Source organism: Armigeres subalbatus, chromosome 2 (genome assembly GCF_024139115.2).
Source record: "Armigeres subalbatus isolate Guangzhou_Male chromosome 2, GZ_Asu_2, whole genome shotgun sequence".
In the NCBI taxonomy this organism is placed as follows: domain Eukaryota; kingdom Metazoa; phylum Arthropoda; class Insecta; order Diptera; family Culicidae; genus Armigeres; species Armigeres subalbatus.
In genome coordinates this window covers 145608422-145624156 of record NC_085140.1, presented here as the reverse complement: position 1 = coordinate 145624156, position 15735 = coordinate 145608422, and the positions used below count along the sequence as shown (strand labels likewise).

At 41.5% G+C, this 15735-nt stretch overlaps 1 protein-coding gene across 1 annotated transcript; it reads left to right on the top strand.

Annotated features, from left to right (window-relative positions):
• The first annotated feature begins 12688 nt into the window (after window positions 1-12688).
• LOC134210952 (tubulin alpha-8 chain-like) lies at window positions 12689-14535 on the top strand. Its single transcript, XM_062687407.1, has 2 exons — window positions 12689-12919; window positions 13066-14535. The coding sequence occupies exons 1-2, from the start codon at window positions 12917-12919 to the stop codon at window positions 14407-14409; spliced, it is 1347 nt and encodes a 448-aa protein (XP_062543391.1). The 5' UTR covers window positions 12689-12916; the 3' UTR covers window positions 14410-14535.
• Window positions 14536-15735: the final 1200 nt, after the last annotated feature.

Here is a 15735-nt window from a genome sequence, read left to right as displayed (position 1 = left end):
TTATATCTGATAAGCAGAGCGGAGTTTCTCTCATATGCTTATTAGACTGGTTCAACCTAAACATAGATTTATCTTATCCTCTTGATCCTCTTTATTTATCCTCTTACCTTCATATTTATCATGTGGGTCGATCGTACATTTCCTTTCACTGACGAAAACCTTATCCATAGCACATTTTAGCGCTATAAGTTGAAGAACATATTATTCAATTATTGACTTATTCAATAGTTGACTTAGGGCCAATTTCTTCACCTCCGCTTAACTCTTAAGCGGTGCTTACCCATATGCTTAAACCTGGTTAAACAACCAAGCGGAGGTGAAGAAATCGGTCCTTAGGGCGGATTCGGTAATGTCCGAAGAACATCCATAAAACAGTGATTATAACAGAACGGGAAGCTTTAGGCACCAGCCTGCGGTGCCAACAAAATAGTCAGTTTGACGAGGAGTTCCAGGTGTCGAATGCTGATGCCCTACTCAACAGAGAGCAGTACAATGTAACAAAGATAGAACAGAAATTAGTTCATTCCAGGAAGAAAGGCAGCATAACTTTTTTGGGACGGATGAGTCATATATGATCAGCGTTTTATATTGGCTTGTAAACTCATAGAAGAGAGCTATGTCCCCAATTGCTTTAGCAAAATTGTTCATCACGATGTTAACTTATCGAAGGTCCTTGACTATACCCTGAAGATTGGACTTCGTGGCCGTGCGGTTAGCGTCGTCAATTGTCTAGACGCATGTGCTGGGGAGTGTGGGTTCGATTCCCGCCCCGGTAAGGAGAAAATTTTTCGTAAAGCAAAAAGCACTCCACTGGTCCACTGGGTGTTGTGTTAATGTCTTGTCCGTTGTCCGTCAGACTAGATGTTAAGTGTTCAGTCTGTGCGACCTCTGGTCGAAGACGGTGATTCTCCAGTTCTACATAAGATATCTATCGGATTAAACAATGTTTTTGTTTTGTATCGTTATAGGAGGTCACCAGTAGCCTAACTACTCGAATTTTTCAACCACCTCGATTTCGTCCCCACCGATACTAATTCGTGGTGGGTGGCTCACGTTTTCTTGTCATGAACCTTTTCCTCGGTTCTTCGGGTTGATGACTACTCCGAACCGCTTAGCTTCGCTCTTCAGTCTGATGTATTTGAGATATCATATCATCATCGACAAACGGTCCATCGACTCACGAACGGTCCACTGTAGCTTGTGAAAGTAATGAGTAAAATCCTATCAGTACGATGGACCAGATGTACGGATATAACATCCAGCACTTAGTTTATCGAGTAGATCGCATATTCTGGACTCCAGGTTGTTCTGGAGAATCAAAATAGTCTGTAGTAGCTTGCAAAAGTAATGAGTGAAATCCTATCGTCTCAACGAAACTGCTGGGACGTTTAACGCTGAACGGATACATTGAAGACTTTGTTCACCCGGTAGATCGTGTGTCGCTGCGGTTCCCTTTGTCATCGTCCCCAAACATGTTGGGTACCTATCTGTCAAAACGTACTGATTTTTCCTTCGTTGACATTTAGTGCCCTATCCTCGCCAGCAAAAGATGTTTCGTCAGTGACGACAGCGACAATCTTCCTCTATAGTTTATTAGCTCTATTATTTTCAAGCTACAATCCAAAAAAATTGGAACTAGCTCATTCAATATATAAGCTAAATTAAAAAAATATGGGCTTCACGAAAATCACGAAAAATATTCTGAAGTTTTGTCCGGCCTTTCGCCACTGTGTGACGTTCTGGAGAACCAAAGAGGACTGTAGTAGATTGTAAAAGTAATGAGTGAAATCCCATTGGCTTAATAGACCTAATTAATGATTTGAGTGTATTACTTCTATGTATCATTAATAAACCTGCTGGGATATTTCGTGATGCACACGACTCGGTTGATCGAGTAGATCGCATGTTCTGAACTCCAGAACGTTTTGGAGGACCAAAAAGGTCTGTAGTACCTTGTAAAAGTAATTAATGGAATCCTATCGGCTCAATGAAACTGCTGGGATGTTTAGCGATGCACGGATATATCCCTCAGCACTTGGTTGATTGAGTAGATCGCATGTTCTGAACTCTAGGATGTTTTGGAGAACCAGGGCTGTAGTAGTTTGTCAAATTAATGAGTGAAATCTTATCGCCTTAATAGACTTGCTCGGATGTTATGAACTAAACAGATACATTCATCAGGTTGATCGGTTGGATCGCATGCTTGGAATTTCAGGACGTTTTGGAGGACCAAGAAGGTAAAAAAAACATTTCAACGCCTTTTAAGTTCCTTCCTATATTAGTTTTAGCAGGATCCAGCGAAAAATATATAAAGAAAGTGTGATAGATAAAGTAAGGTATGGGCGTCCAATATAACTCTTGTTTACACAAGTTCTTATCTCACGCGTCGACCGACGACAAAAGAGCACCAGCTAAGGGTTTCATGCCAGCCTGGTAGTGCGGCCTGTGAACTGTTGTCATATGAAAATGTACGTCTCGAGCGTTTGTCCAACAGGGTGGCTCAAACAGCGTCTGGATGGAATTTTGTGGCTGATCAAAATACTGTATCGTGTCAGCTATAAATAAGAGTAGCAGCCCGCAGCGCGATGTAGATAATGCGACCCCGGTAAGGATGCTTACTGAAGCCTTTCGAAAACCTCGAAAAATGGCGAAAGAAGAAAAATAGAACGGTATTGCTGGCAACTCTGTACCAATTCACTCAGCCGATCGACCATGGCCCAAGAGGCGATTGATTTCGCCTTGACGGCCAATGAAGAAAAGACTGCGCCTAACCCGAAACGGCTCAAGCAGCATTCCGGCAAAGGCGCTCAGACCAAAGCCAAATGACGTGCGACCATAAAGGCCAAACGTCTCGGCCCAAAAAGGCGCAAGTCGCCGGGCCACAAGAGTGAACCGGCCAGCCTGTGCCATCGGCACAAGGGACCAAAAATCCCTGGCAGCTGATCAGTAGAGCAAAGCGGAAGTAGAACGCATCTCGACCCGCAAAGAAAGCTAGGACAGAGGCGAGGGCCAAGAGGTCTTGGGTGCAGACGCCGAGGTGAGGTCGTTGGGGCCGAAAGTGACCCTCCAATGCACGCAACTGGACGAGGTCACGAACGCGGACGACGTCCAGTGCGGTACAGAGGTCGACAAGACCTGTGTACGCCTCAGAGGCGGTCCCTGTGGCACGCAGGTAGCCTACCTTAGCTTGTCATAAGACGAGTTTATACAATCCCATTGAATTCCATCACTTAATTGTATCTTGACAGATACGTATTACGACCTCAACAGTAAGGCCGTCTTCAGTGTCTTGTACTTGACTCGAAGTACTTGAAGTCGAGTCAAGTACAAGACACTGAAGACGGCCTTACTGTTGAGGTCGAAATACGTATCTGTCAAGATACAATTAAGTGGTGGAATTCAATGGGATTGTATAAACTCGTCTTATGACAAGTGAAGACATTCCACTAAAAAGCTCAAAATAATTTTCTTAGCCTACCTTAGGTTACCGGTTGCGAAAGCCAAAAGGGTAATGGAGCGAGGGAAGTTGAAGATCGGCTGGTAAGTATGCCCAGTGAGCAAACTCCAGCCGCCTTCAGTGGACAAGTGCTATCGGTGCTTAGAGTTGGGACACAAGTCCTACAACTGCAAGGGCCCAGGTCGTAGCGAGCCGTGTCGTCGTTGTGGTGAAGAAGGGCACAAGGCGCAGGAATGCGATAAGGCACCAAGGTGCCTCATCTGCGCCAGCAATAAGCAAGCCGGTAACCACGTTATGGATGGGTCTTCGTGTCCCATCGGAGAGAAAAATAAGAATAAGCCGTGCAAGTAACAGAGCTTAATCTTAACCACTGTGCAACTGCCCAGCAGCTGATGTGGCAGTCGGTCTCGGAGTCGAGGACCGATGTCGCCCTCCTGTCCGACCGGTACAACGTCCCTGTCAATAACGGCAATTGGGTGGCGGACGGGTCTAGGATGGCGGCTATTTGCACGACGGGACGGTACCCGATCCAAGTCCTCTCCGCACCGAGGATGAAAGAGCAGACCGCCGTGAAGTGTTTCGAGCTGCGAAACTGGCCTTTAACAAGGCCATCAAGCGCAGTAAGAGAGCGTGTTTCGACAACCTATGCGAAGAAGCCAACGCGAATCCGTGGGGTGACGCCTACACGATAGTGATGGCCAAGACCAAAGGGAACTCTTCATCCTCCGAACGGTCCCCGGATAGGTTGGCGCGGATTATCGAAGAACTCTTCCCTCCCTGGCCTCCTGCACCGCAAGGCAATATGGGTGCGGCCGAAATGGTGGCTCCGGTGAGTAACTAAGCGGTGGTAAAATTCCTGGTAACGAATAAAGCTCCTGGGCCTGATGGAGTTCCGGACCGCGCTCAAGGCAGCAATCATAGCGAACCCGAACATGTTCAGGCTGGCTATGCAAAGATGCCTAGATGAGTGTAGATTCCCCGAAAGATGGAAAAGACAGAAACTGGTGTTGTTGCCGAAAGCCGAGAAGCCGCCAAGCGACCCATCAGCGCATAGACCAATCTGTCTTATAGACACGACGGGCAAGTTGCTAGAGAGGAACATCCTGACCCCGTACTCAGAGGGTACGAACGGCCTGTCAAGCAATCAGTTCGGTTTTCGCAAGGGTATGTCCACGTTGGACGCTATTAACTCGGTGGTAAAGACCGCCGAGATAGCGATCCAATAGAAAAGGCGAGGTATTCGATACTGTGCGTTAGTGACACTTGATGTGAAGAACGCATTCAACAGGCTTAGCCTGCCTGGATTTTGGAAAGCTATTTCCAAAACTGTGTACTATTATACGAGACCGATGCCGGTCAGAGAAGCATACATATTACCGCAGGAGTTCCGCAAGGTTCAATACTGGGCCCGGTATTAATGAACCTTATGTATGACGGGGTTCTGAAGCTCCTGGTTGTTGTATCAGCCCTACGAACGCACCCCGAGAATGATGAGAGATAAAGGGTAATCGTCAGATATACTCTATCGAATAAACAATTATCGCAGTTGATTTGCGACATCCATCTTAACAACATGTGTTTTAATTTTAACTCCTCTCGCAATTCGTCGTTTGTCCACCTCCAGTTATATGCAGTATCTCGGTTATTACACTGGTGTTAAGATCGTCGGCTTCGCAGATGACGTAACCTTGGAGGTCTACGGGGAGTCAATTCCCGAGGTAGACCGCAGCACACGCGATCAGCACGGTGGAGGATTGGATGAGCGCTAGAGGCGTGGAGCTCGCTCAACATAATACGGAGGTGGTTATCGTCAAAAACCGCAAGTCGGTTCAACATGCAGTGATTCACGTGGGTGAAGTCGCGATCGCATCAAAGCGAGGTTTGAAGCTCCTTGGGGTCGTAATAGACGACAAGCTGTTCTTCGCCAGCCCTGTCGACTATGCGTGCAAGAGGGCTTGACTGCTGTTGCGGCATTATCGACAGTCCAACTGTTCTAAGGTGTGTGCCAGTCAGTATTGGTAAAATCTATATATATAAAAATGAAATGGTCTGTGTTCGTATCCGCATAACTCGAAAACGGCTGGATGGATTTTCTTCATTCCTTCAGCAAATATGTTCGTTATCGTTTCCGACGGGTTTATATGATATTTCCTCATGCGAAAATTATTAATAGGGTTGAGCAAATCATGAAAAACTAAAAGAATCGTATGGAAATTTCGCATGGGTAGTTCACAACGCGCATTTCGCCTACTTTGCAGGACAACATCTGCCGGCCCGACTAGTCATTCATAAAACTCAATCATTGAGCGCCCCCGCGCGAACTAATTCGTTTGCGAGTTTAAAGGAATGCATCACCTCTGAGTTTTTCATGCTAAAACGGATCATTTCACTTATTTCCCAAAAAATCATTTCGCTCCAAAAAGTGTTAAAATCAATTTGGGAACAATTAATTGTTTATACACGCAAGAGTATCCATTGTTCTATGTGTTGAACGTTAATTTACTGTTAATTAACGAAGGGGAACAAAAGAAAACCTACGATGATTCAAATGGATGATTCAACTCAGCCATGATTTTTTAGGTGCTGAGTTGGGTGCATTTCAACTCACGTTTGATTTGAATCGTTCGTGAGTCTTGAGATTTTGAGTTTTTTCCAACACTGGTGCCAGTAGACGCAGGTGTCATTGGTACTGCGTAATCTGGAAAACTGACGTATGCGCAGTTTTCCATGTTTTGTTAAAGTGTACGATGAATACTACTCGTTCACACCATTTTTGGAAAATGGCGTATACGTCACTTTTCCAGATTACGGCAGGGCATGCGTTGCCGTATCTATTCTTAGGTATGGCGGCCCGTCCTGGGCGAGAGCTGACAGGCCAAGTGCTGATGAAACTGCAGAGCACATACTGTTCGTATGTTCTCGTTTCGACGTCTAAAGAAGAGCTATGCTAGACGTTTGCAACTGATACCCTTATCCAGAGGATGTGCCAAGCGATGGAAAAGTGGAACGCAGTTTCGAATGCAACCACTCCGATTGCCTGCAGCTGGCAGAGAATATGGCGCGCCGAGCAGCAGTCGACAAGCATGACCAACTTGTGATTGGTTAGTTAGAGCGAAAACATGCTGAGCGTTGGGAAGTGAATTAGACGGTTTGTCGAGGTAAGAGTTTGTCGGTGGTAGGAGGATCGTAGCGTAAAACTGTTGGTACCTATCGCTATCGATGCCTCGAGACATGGCAGAGGAGAGTAGAGTGAGCATCCAAGTCAGACTCACATGGTATGTTAAGAGCGAGCACCCAAGTCAGCCTCGCATGGCATGTCATAATTGAGAACCCACATGGTGTGTCATAGCGTGTGTCAGGAGGAGTGGCAGGGTGCGCTACAGTGAGCACTCAAATAAGTCTCAGATTGGTGTGCTAGAGCGTGAATCAGGTGGTAGGGTGAGCATTAGGGTGGCTCATATTAACATGGGAAATTTTTTTTTTCAATTTTTGATGGGCCGCCCTCTTATTCGGTTCTATTTGATGCCCTGATACTCTGGACAAAATTTCAGCCAAATCGGTAAACGTTTGGTAAATTATGCCGTCCAACTGCAAATCACTGTTTTTCGATGTTTCTGCATACATTTTTCCACATAAACTTCCAAAGAGTTTAGCACCGCCCAAACGTTGACCGATTTGGCTGACACTTCGTCCAGAGCATCATGGCATCAAATAGAATCGAATAAGAGAGCGGCCCATCAAAAAATTTGAAAAAGTGTTTTTTGAGCCACCTTAGTGAGCATCTAAGTCAGGGATTGAACTTATCATTTCATTATCATTTAGTATTCAGGCAATAATTCATTCCAGAGGCGGAATTCCAGGAAGTGTTGTATGGCGGACTTCTAGCGCTGATTCCCTTCTACAATTTTGTCTAAGGGTTTATTGCTCTATGTCAAATATTAAAAACGTGAAACGCTAGGAACACTCAATATACTAAATGATAATAAGTGTTATTATCATTTAGTATATAAAATGATACTAGCGTTTCCCGCGGTGAATATTAGACATAGAGGAATGTACCCTTAGACAAAGTTGTAGAGGGGAATCATCGCTAGAAGTCCGCCATACAACACTTTTCGGAATTTCCTCCTCTGGAATGAGTTATTGGCTGAATACTAAATGATAATGAAATGATAAGTTCAATCCCTGATCTAAGTGAGTCTCACATGGCGCGTGAAGGGTGAGCAGAGCAGACAAGTTAGACTCACATGGTATATCAGTGGTGAGCATTCAAGTAAGACTCATATGGTGCGTCGGAAAGAGTGTCAGGGGGCCGTCCAGAAACCACGTGGTCATATATGGGGGGAGGGGGGGGGGTTTCAAAATGACCACGATAAGCCACATGGGGGGAGGGGGGGTGTTGCTCTCGAACCACGTGGTCTTTTTTTATACGAAAAGTTTTTGGTGATTAACAATAGCGATGTAAAAAATACAAATCATTAACGCAAAACGTATCTTAGAACCGATGCCCAAGTAGCGTCTTTTCAACTCAGCGTTGAAAAGACGTAGGTGTGCATCGAAAATAACCGGTAACGCAGCGTCGGTCGCAACGTCGATGCGTATCTGCGCCGCAGATGGTTTTTGGCATCACGCCGCTGACACTTTTGCATTAGCGGACTGCAGCTACAATTTTGAAAAATATTCATGTTTTTACAATAATCCAAGAAAAAAACTTCAAAAGAATTTCTTGTGGATATTCAGGAAAAATCCAGTAAAGAAATTGCCTGTAAAAACTTTGACTTTACTTCATACAATCCTGATAAAGTGCTGGCATTCCGAATGATTTTCTCTGTGAAAAATTTTGCTTGGAAATTTTGCTACAAATTGTTAATGAAAAAAACAAAACAACTCCAGCGTAAATTCCGAAAAAATTCAACTATAATAAATTAGCACTTTTGAAAGCAAAAACTGCAATTGTAAAATAAGAATTTTCCATAAAGAAATCAAATGTTCCACGAAAAAATTCAAAATTTTCATGAAAACATCAATATTAGCAATAAACAATTACAAAATTTTCACAAAATAAATATTTTTATCTACACATAATCTCTATATAATAAAAATGAGTTGAGATTTCCTTCTTGACGATTTAACTCGCGAACCGGTTGACCGATTTGCAAGATTTTCCCCTAATTGATTCATTTTGGGATCCGCAATGTTTGTATATACAAAAAGTTAGTGAATTTAACGGGGAAATGTGAAAAGTCATTAAAATACAATTTTTGGTCAGCTGTTGAGGAAAAGAAAACAAACGCACGGAAATTGATCTAGAGTGCGGTGCTGCAAATAGTTCATTGTGACATTTGCAACACCTAAGCAATGCTGGGTTTCTTTCGCATCAATAAAGAGCAATAAAAAATAAGCAAATAAGAAAGAAAAGCAACCAAACTGATAAAATTTTCCATGAACTTCAAACGCTTTTAAAGAAGGGTTAATCTATGGAAAAATGCTTAATTTTATTGCTTTTTATATTCTTTGATAGAAAATTTCCTTTTTTTCAATGCTCATTATTGATTTTTTCATGGAAAGGTTTTAATTTTTGGTTAAAAAAATATTTATTTTGCAATTCCTGATCATAATACCTGGTTTACAGTTCGTCTTTGAGTGATAAAACGGCCTACTTTTCCATACCAACGAGATCGGTGCTTTAATGAACATTATGCAACTCAAATGAGTTGCATAAAGTTCATTATAGCACTCATTTGGGTGCTATAATGAAAAACCAACATCAGAACAGTAATTACATGACTACATTTTGCTGAATTAGCTTGGGTAAGTGCTCAAATAGTGTATTTTCGGTGCCTCGTAATAAATTAAATAGTTTGATGAACATGACATCAAAATTTTTCAAAAGCAAGTTCAACTTTGCTTCTTGGCTTGTCGAACTATGCAATGTGGCACGATAACATGAAATCTGATTGCTCTCTGCAGCCACATGATTTGTTAATAAGAATGGTCATGAGGATTAAACTAAACTATACAATTTTGGTACAGATTTATCATATTAAAGCCCATTTTTCGTCATTGCAAAAAATAGCGTGTGCAACTCGTTGAAAAAATCATCTTTTTGCAACTAGTTGCACAAACTACTATTTTGTTGAAAATTTTGTAATATTTTTTTTCTAATATTGATTTATTTATGGAATGTTTGTATTTTTTCCGTGGAACATTTTGATTTCTTTATGGAAAATTCTTTTTTTATGTTTGTAATTTTTGGTTTTAAAAGTGTTAATTTATTTTTGTTTTGTGGAAAATTCTTAATTGTTTATGGAAATTTTGCATTATTTGTAGAAAATTTAATATTTTTTATTGCTCATACCATGATTTCTTTATTGGAAATTTTCTAATTGTTATGGAAAATTTTTTTAAAAATTTTAGGCTGAGTTTTCATTTTAGTCGATATCGTATCTTAGAACATCGACTCATGGAAGGTCTTGAAAGTAATAAATGAAATCGCATTGGCTCAATGGACCTGCTTGGATGCTTAGCGATGCACGGATACATCGTTCAGGACTTGGTTGATCGGTCGTTTCAAAACTCCATAATATCATGTCTTAGGACATTTTGTTTCTTGTCATGATTTTTAAACTTTCGAGGATATGTACTTCAGAGCAGTTTGGCCTATGACACCCGAAATGCCAAATGACCACGATAAGCCACATGGGGGGAGGGGGGGTTAAAAATCTTTAAAAATATGACCACGTGGTTTCTGGATGGCCCCCAGGGTGTGTCAGAGGGTATGGTAGAGAGAGTACCCAAGTAAGCCTCATGTGGGATGAGTGCCTGTTGTAAGCATGAATAAGCGAGTACATTAAGTACTGCCTATCCCCGAGAAGTAATGCAGGGAGGCAGTTCCTGGGGGAACCAGGGTATTAGTAGAGAGGGTAACTCAAGCAACCTTCCGTTGCTTGGGTGGGTTTAGTGGGTCCGGCGTTCCGTCAACCCCACTCTCTGAGTGATAATTTCAGGTGTCTGTTTGCAGAATAAGGTACCAGTCAAAACGAGTAAAGCAAGAGATGGCGTTTTTTAAATGGTAGTAAAATCGAAATTTCATCACTATTAGACTACTAATCAGTGCAAACTAAGTGCAGGAGAAAATATTTCCACCTCATACTTTATTCCTCATCTCTACTTTCTTCTAAAACACCAGCATTTTCCATAAATTTGCTAAATACCTGATTTTCCCATACATTTTATCGATTTCCAACTACCATTCTTCCATGAGCTCATGGTGAAAATTGTGAAAATCTCAAAACATAGAGTAGCAGGTTCAACAACACAGATATAGAAACCCCAGTATCGCCACTCAGTGACGAGTACCGTAAACTTGGTGCACAGAAGGTTGTTGTCTACACTAATAACAGCTGCTGCACCCTGGAAGTAAATGTCATCGAAGTAAACAGTCGGTCCCTCATTGCCTTCATCTCTCTATAAAAAAGAACTGTTGAGTCGCAGGTTAGTAGTCATTGCAGGAGACTTCAATGCGTGGGCGACAGAGTGGAGAAGCCGCTATACTAACAGAAGAGGGCAAACGCTGCTAGAGGCCCTTCGCCAAGCTGACCGACGACGGCTTCTGGATTACCTTCCATACTTGGAGGTCCTTCAGTCGAAGGGCATAGAATAATACAGTCCACCTCCCTTTCCGAGAAACTTGTGGCTCATCCAGGCAATGCTTCAGTGGGAAGGTTCCCGCTGTCGAGGTCAATATTCCGACAGTTCCCTACTAACCGTCCGTGATCGGAGCTAATGACGATGGCAACGTCCCTCGACTAGAGTAAAGAACCTGTTCCGGACGGTATCCCAAACATGGCGTTAAAGGTAGCCATATTACAAGCCGAACAAGTTCAGCTCAGCCATACAGAGGTACCAGAACGAGCGGAAAATATGATAATAGGTAAAAATACGAAAATATAAAAACATAATATGAAAATTTGAAGATTCAAAAATAATAGAACATGAAATTATAAAACACTTAATTAAAAACTAAGAAAATGCAAAAAAATAAAAATGGATATAATGAATTATGAAAAAATATAAACAATAATGGTAATAGAAATCTAAAAATAGATTCTGTGTGGATTCTGTACAGCAGAATACCACAATAGATCTCGGCACAGTAGCGGTTAAGTAACACGGAGTGCCTAACAAATAAAGACAGGAATTAAAAAAATAATACGAATATATGAAAACACGATAGCAAGGTATTGCTGCGGTATATTTCGTGGACTGGAAAGTAGTGATACTTATGTTTCCTTTGAAATCTTTGTCCAGATTGCTATCAGAAATCAAGGTGGGTATACCTAGTCGTTAATTTCAATCTAAGACAAAAAAGTCAAAAACATTAGAATTACTATTCTTAGCCAAGCTTTTCTGAACCGTTACTAGAGAGAGAAGGAATAAATACCACGGAGTTGGATATTGGGAAGGTACTCGTTGGGTCAGGATTTGGCTGGCAATTGACCATGGTCGAACTCAGGTCGAACTTACCCCGTAACACACCAAGAACCGGGCCCGAACAAAGCTTGAGAGCACATCGATAACTTATTTCGATGTTGTGAAATCTCCGATTATGAATACTTAACTTGATATCTTTTTTATCGTTTTAACGGTTTTCAAAAACAAAACGTATAGCAGAAAAAACTTACTGTGACAATAAATCGAAAAGTATTCCTGCTATCGATGAGAGCAAATCGAAAACTAATTTTGATATTGGTTTCCTATAACAAAATAAGTACACAGTTTTATATCAGATCATACAATTAGTCGAGATGAGTCAGCCTTGGGCTGAAAGTCTCAGTCGTTAATAAAGACATAAAAAAGATCATACAATTTAGAAATCTACTGCAAAATGGGATCAAAATATGTAATCAATCATGATGATTCATATTGGAAAACAAATTATGATTTCAATTTGATGTCAAAATCAAAATATGTTTTCTACCTATGTGTTCTCATTATGTTTTCAGAATTTGCTCGTGTAGATAAAAAAATAAAAATAAAATAAAAAAATAATTACTGTATGAAATGAGTTTCCCACTTTATTTTCCATATCTGAGACTTCTGATTTGGAATGATTTTTATCATCAGCTTTTAAACCGGTCTGTTCTATTGTCGTAGTACCAACTGTTCACAATCTAATGAGTGTTATAACAATACGCCATGTGAACAATAATGACAATCATACCAGCGAAAGCAATTCGCTCTGATTCCAATCATTCCAGTGCGTTCTAATGTCATCAAACCTTCTATTGCTTGCGGAAGCCATAACGCGCGTTTATGTAATCATTGAGTGTGGGATTTTAGATTTTTCTGTAAAATATCAATTTGTATATTTGTGTTTGCGAGTATTTTAATCACAAGTACTCTAGTAGCAGATATATACGTAATAATATCCAGAATTGGGTATAAGCTAGTCCGGATATGGTATGTATTGCTAACATGATACTGCACTGCTTTAGTTATGGCGGTTTGATCAGAGCGTAGAAGGTTTCAAACCAGAAAACGCCGTACATTTTACCATAAGCACTCATACCTGCATTATTTTTCTAACACAAACACACTTTTTTCAGCGTGAAGTACTATCAATCAACATCGGACAGGCGGGATGCCAGATTGGGGATGCGTGTTGGCAGCTTTTCACCTTGGAACATGGAATCCAGGCGGATGGAACTGTTAGCGAGAAGGTACCGATCGACGAGAATATGGCTGCATTTTTTCACAATACGGATTCCGGCAGGGTGGTACCCCGCAACATCTTTATCGATCTGGAGGAATCTGTCATATCCGAGCTGAAAAATGGGCCTTATAAGTACCTGTACCACCCTCAGTATATGATCGCTGGCAAAGAGGATGCTGCCAACAACTACGCCAGAGGTCATTACACAGTTGGAAAGCAAATTATAGAGCAAGTATGTGCGTCCATCCAGAAACTGGCTGAACAATGTGATGGACTGCAAGGTTTTCTAGTGTTCCATTCTTTCGGGGGCGGAACTGGTTCGGGGTTCACCTCATTATTGATGCAAAGATTGGCTTCAGAGTTTGGAAAGAAATGTAAGTTGGAGTTCGCGGTGTACCCATCGCCAAGGATTTCAACCGCTGTTGTGGAACCGTACAATACTGTGATATCAACAAGCACTACGATGCCAAATTCGGACTGCTGCTTCATCATGGACAACGAGGCAACCTACGATATTTGTTCAAAGAATTTGCAAATTGGAAGACCGGACTACATCCACCTGAACACGCTGGTAGCCCAGGTTGTATCCTCGGCCACTGCTTCACTGCGATTCAAAGGCACGATGAACGTCGATCTGAACGAGTTTCAGACTAACCTGGTGCCATATCCGAGAATTCACTATCCACTGGTGTCATACGCTCCCCTGCTCTCTGCTTCGAAAGCCCAACACGAGTATTCATCGGTTTCCGAAATCACCAACGCTTGTTTTGAGCCGTCCAATATGATGGTGAAATGTGATCCCCGCCACGGAAAGTATATGGCCTGTTGTATGCTGTATCGTGGAGATGTTGTCCCGAAGGACATCAATAGTTCCATAGCGGCCATCAAAAGCAAGCGGCACATCACTTTCGTCGATTGGTGTCCGACCGGGTTCAAGATAGGTATCAATCAACAGGCACCGAGTGTGCTACCGGGGGGAGATTTGGCGAAACCAAAGCGAGCAGTTTGCATGCTTTCGAACTCGACCGCCATGTCCGAGGCCTGGGCTCGTGTAAATCAGCAGTTCGATTTGATGTACCGGAAACGTGCTTTCGTGCATTGGTACGTTGGAGAGGGCATGGAGGAGGGTGAATTTAGCGAAGCGCGAGAAGATCTTGCCATTCTTGAGCAGGACTATGAAGAAGTCGCGGGCGATACGCAAGATCCGGACGAGGGAGGTTCGGATTATGAATTTTGAGGCGCGTGTTTGTGGAGTTGTCTGTACAGTTATAGCTATGTGGTGTATTTATTCTAATCGGTTAACTAAGTCTAAACAAACGTTTACCATACAAGCTCAATAAAGATTATCATAAATGTCCTGTAATAGTTGTTGCCATGTTTCAATACATCGTTGAGCGAATATAAGTTCTAGTAATGACAAAACTATTTAGTTACGGATAAATGACTAGATGAATTATTATCTGTTTTACATGTACTCAAAAGCAGCTAGAACTGTCACATGCAATCATATGATTACCAGACCTTCTGCAATGACATGGTAGTCAAGGGTAAACATTTTCCATATAGCGCAACGCTAACGCTACTCTAGTTAAATCGCAACCTATGGTTGACTAGCGTATTATTACTATTTAAGTCTTAAGTGCAATAACGACGCAAAGCTGACCCAGTCAACACAAGATCGTATATGATGTTACATAAGATGCTAAAGTGGAGGCAATACAGGTACTTCCCCATACAACATGTACGTATATGGCCTCCACTTTAGCATCTTATGTTATGTCATATACGATTTTGTGTTGACTGGGGAGATAGAAATATTCATGATGCCGCAGTTCCTTTGTTGTAGTTTCTATCATTGATTGCCGGGTACCTATTTAATAATTTGAATTTTGTTTTTGCTGTAGCAGCATGTTGGAATCTATATTAGGTACACTGACCCCACATATATGGGTCACTTTGTAACAATAATTAGTCACTCCATTTTGCATGTTGATCAAATGGAAATGATCCATATTAGTGTGTGACCCATGATTGTGGGGTCAGTGTACTTGTTTTAAATATTATCATAATATTAGGAAAAAGGGAAAAAGAAGTAAATATGAATATATCAAATTCTGAAAGGAAAACCCTTAATGCTTCAAAACAAAAACAATAAAAAAATTCAACATAGATCTATAAAAACAGCTCATAAATTGTATGCCAATTGGATATGGTATGAAATAACTAAAATTCCCTTTTCTATCAATTAAAAAATGCCGGCGTACGATGGGTCAAAGAGCGGGGTAAAATGGATAACCTTTGATTTCAAAAAATCATGCTGTTTTTATTCAAAATATTAAATTACACACTTAGGTCTATTGCCAATGATTTTACTGAATAAAAAAAGATTTTTGAGCTTTGGATGACAAATTGCATACATTTAAAAAATGTCTGCAGTTTCTTATGAAAACAAGCCGTCCGTGTATTGTTTTCTTAAAGACAAAAATTATACAATTTTCCAAAGAATTTTACACCATAATGGGGACTATCCACGTCGCGCTTTTAGGGGGCGGCAGCTCTCATC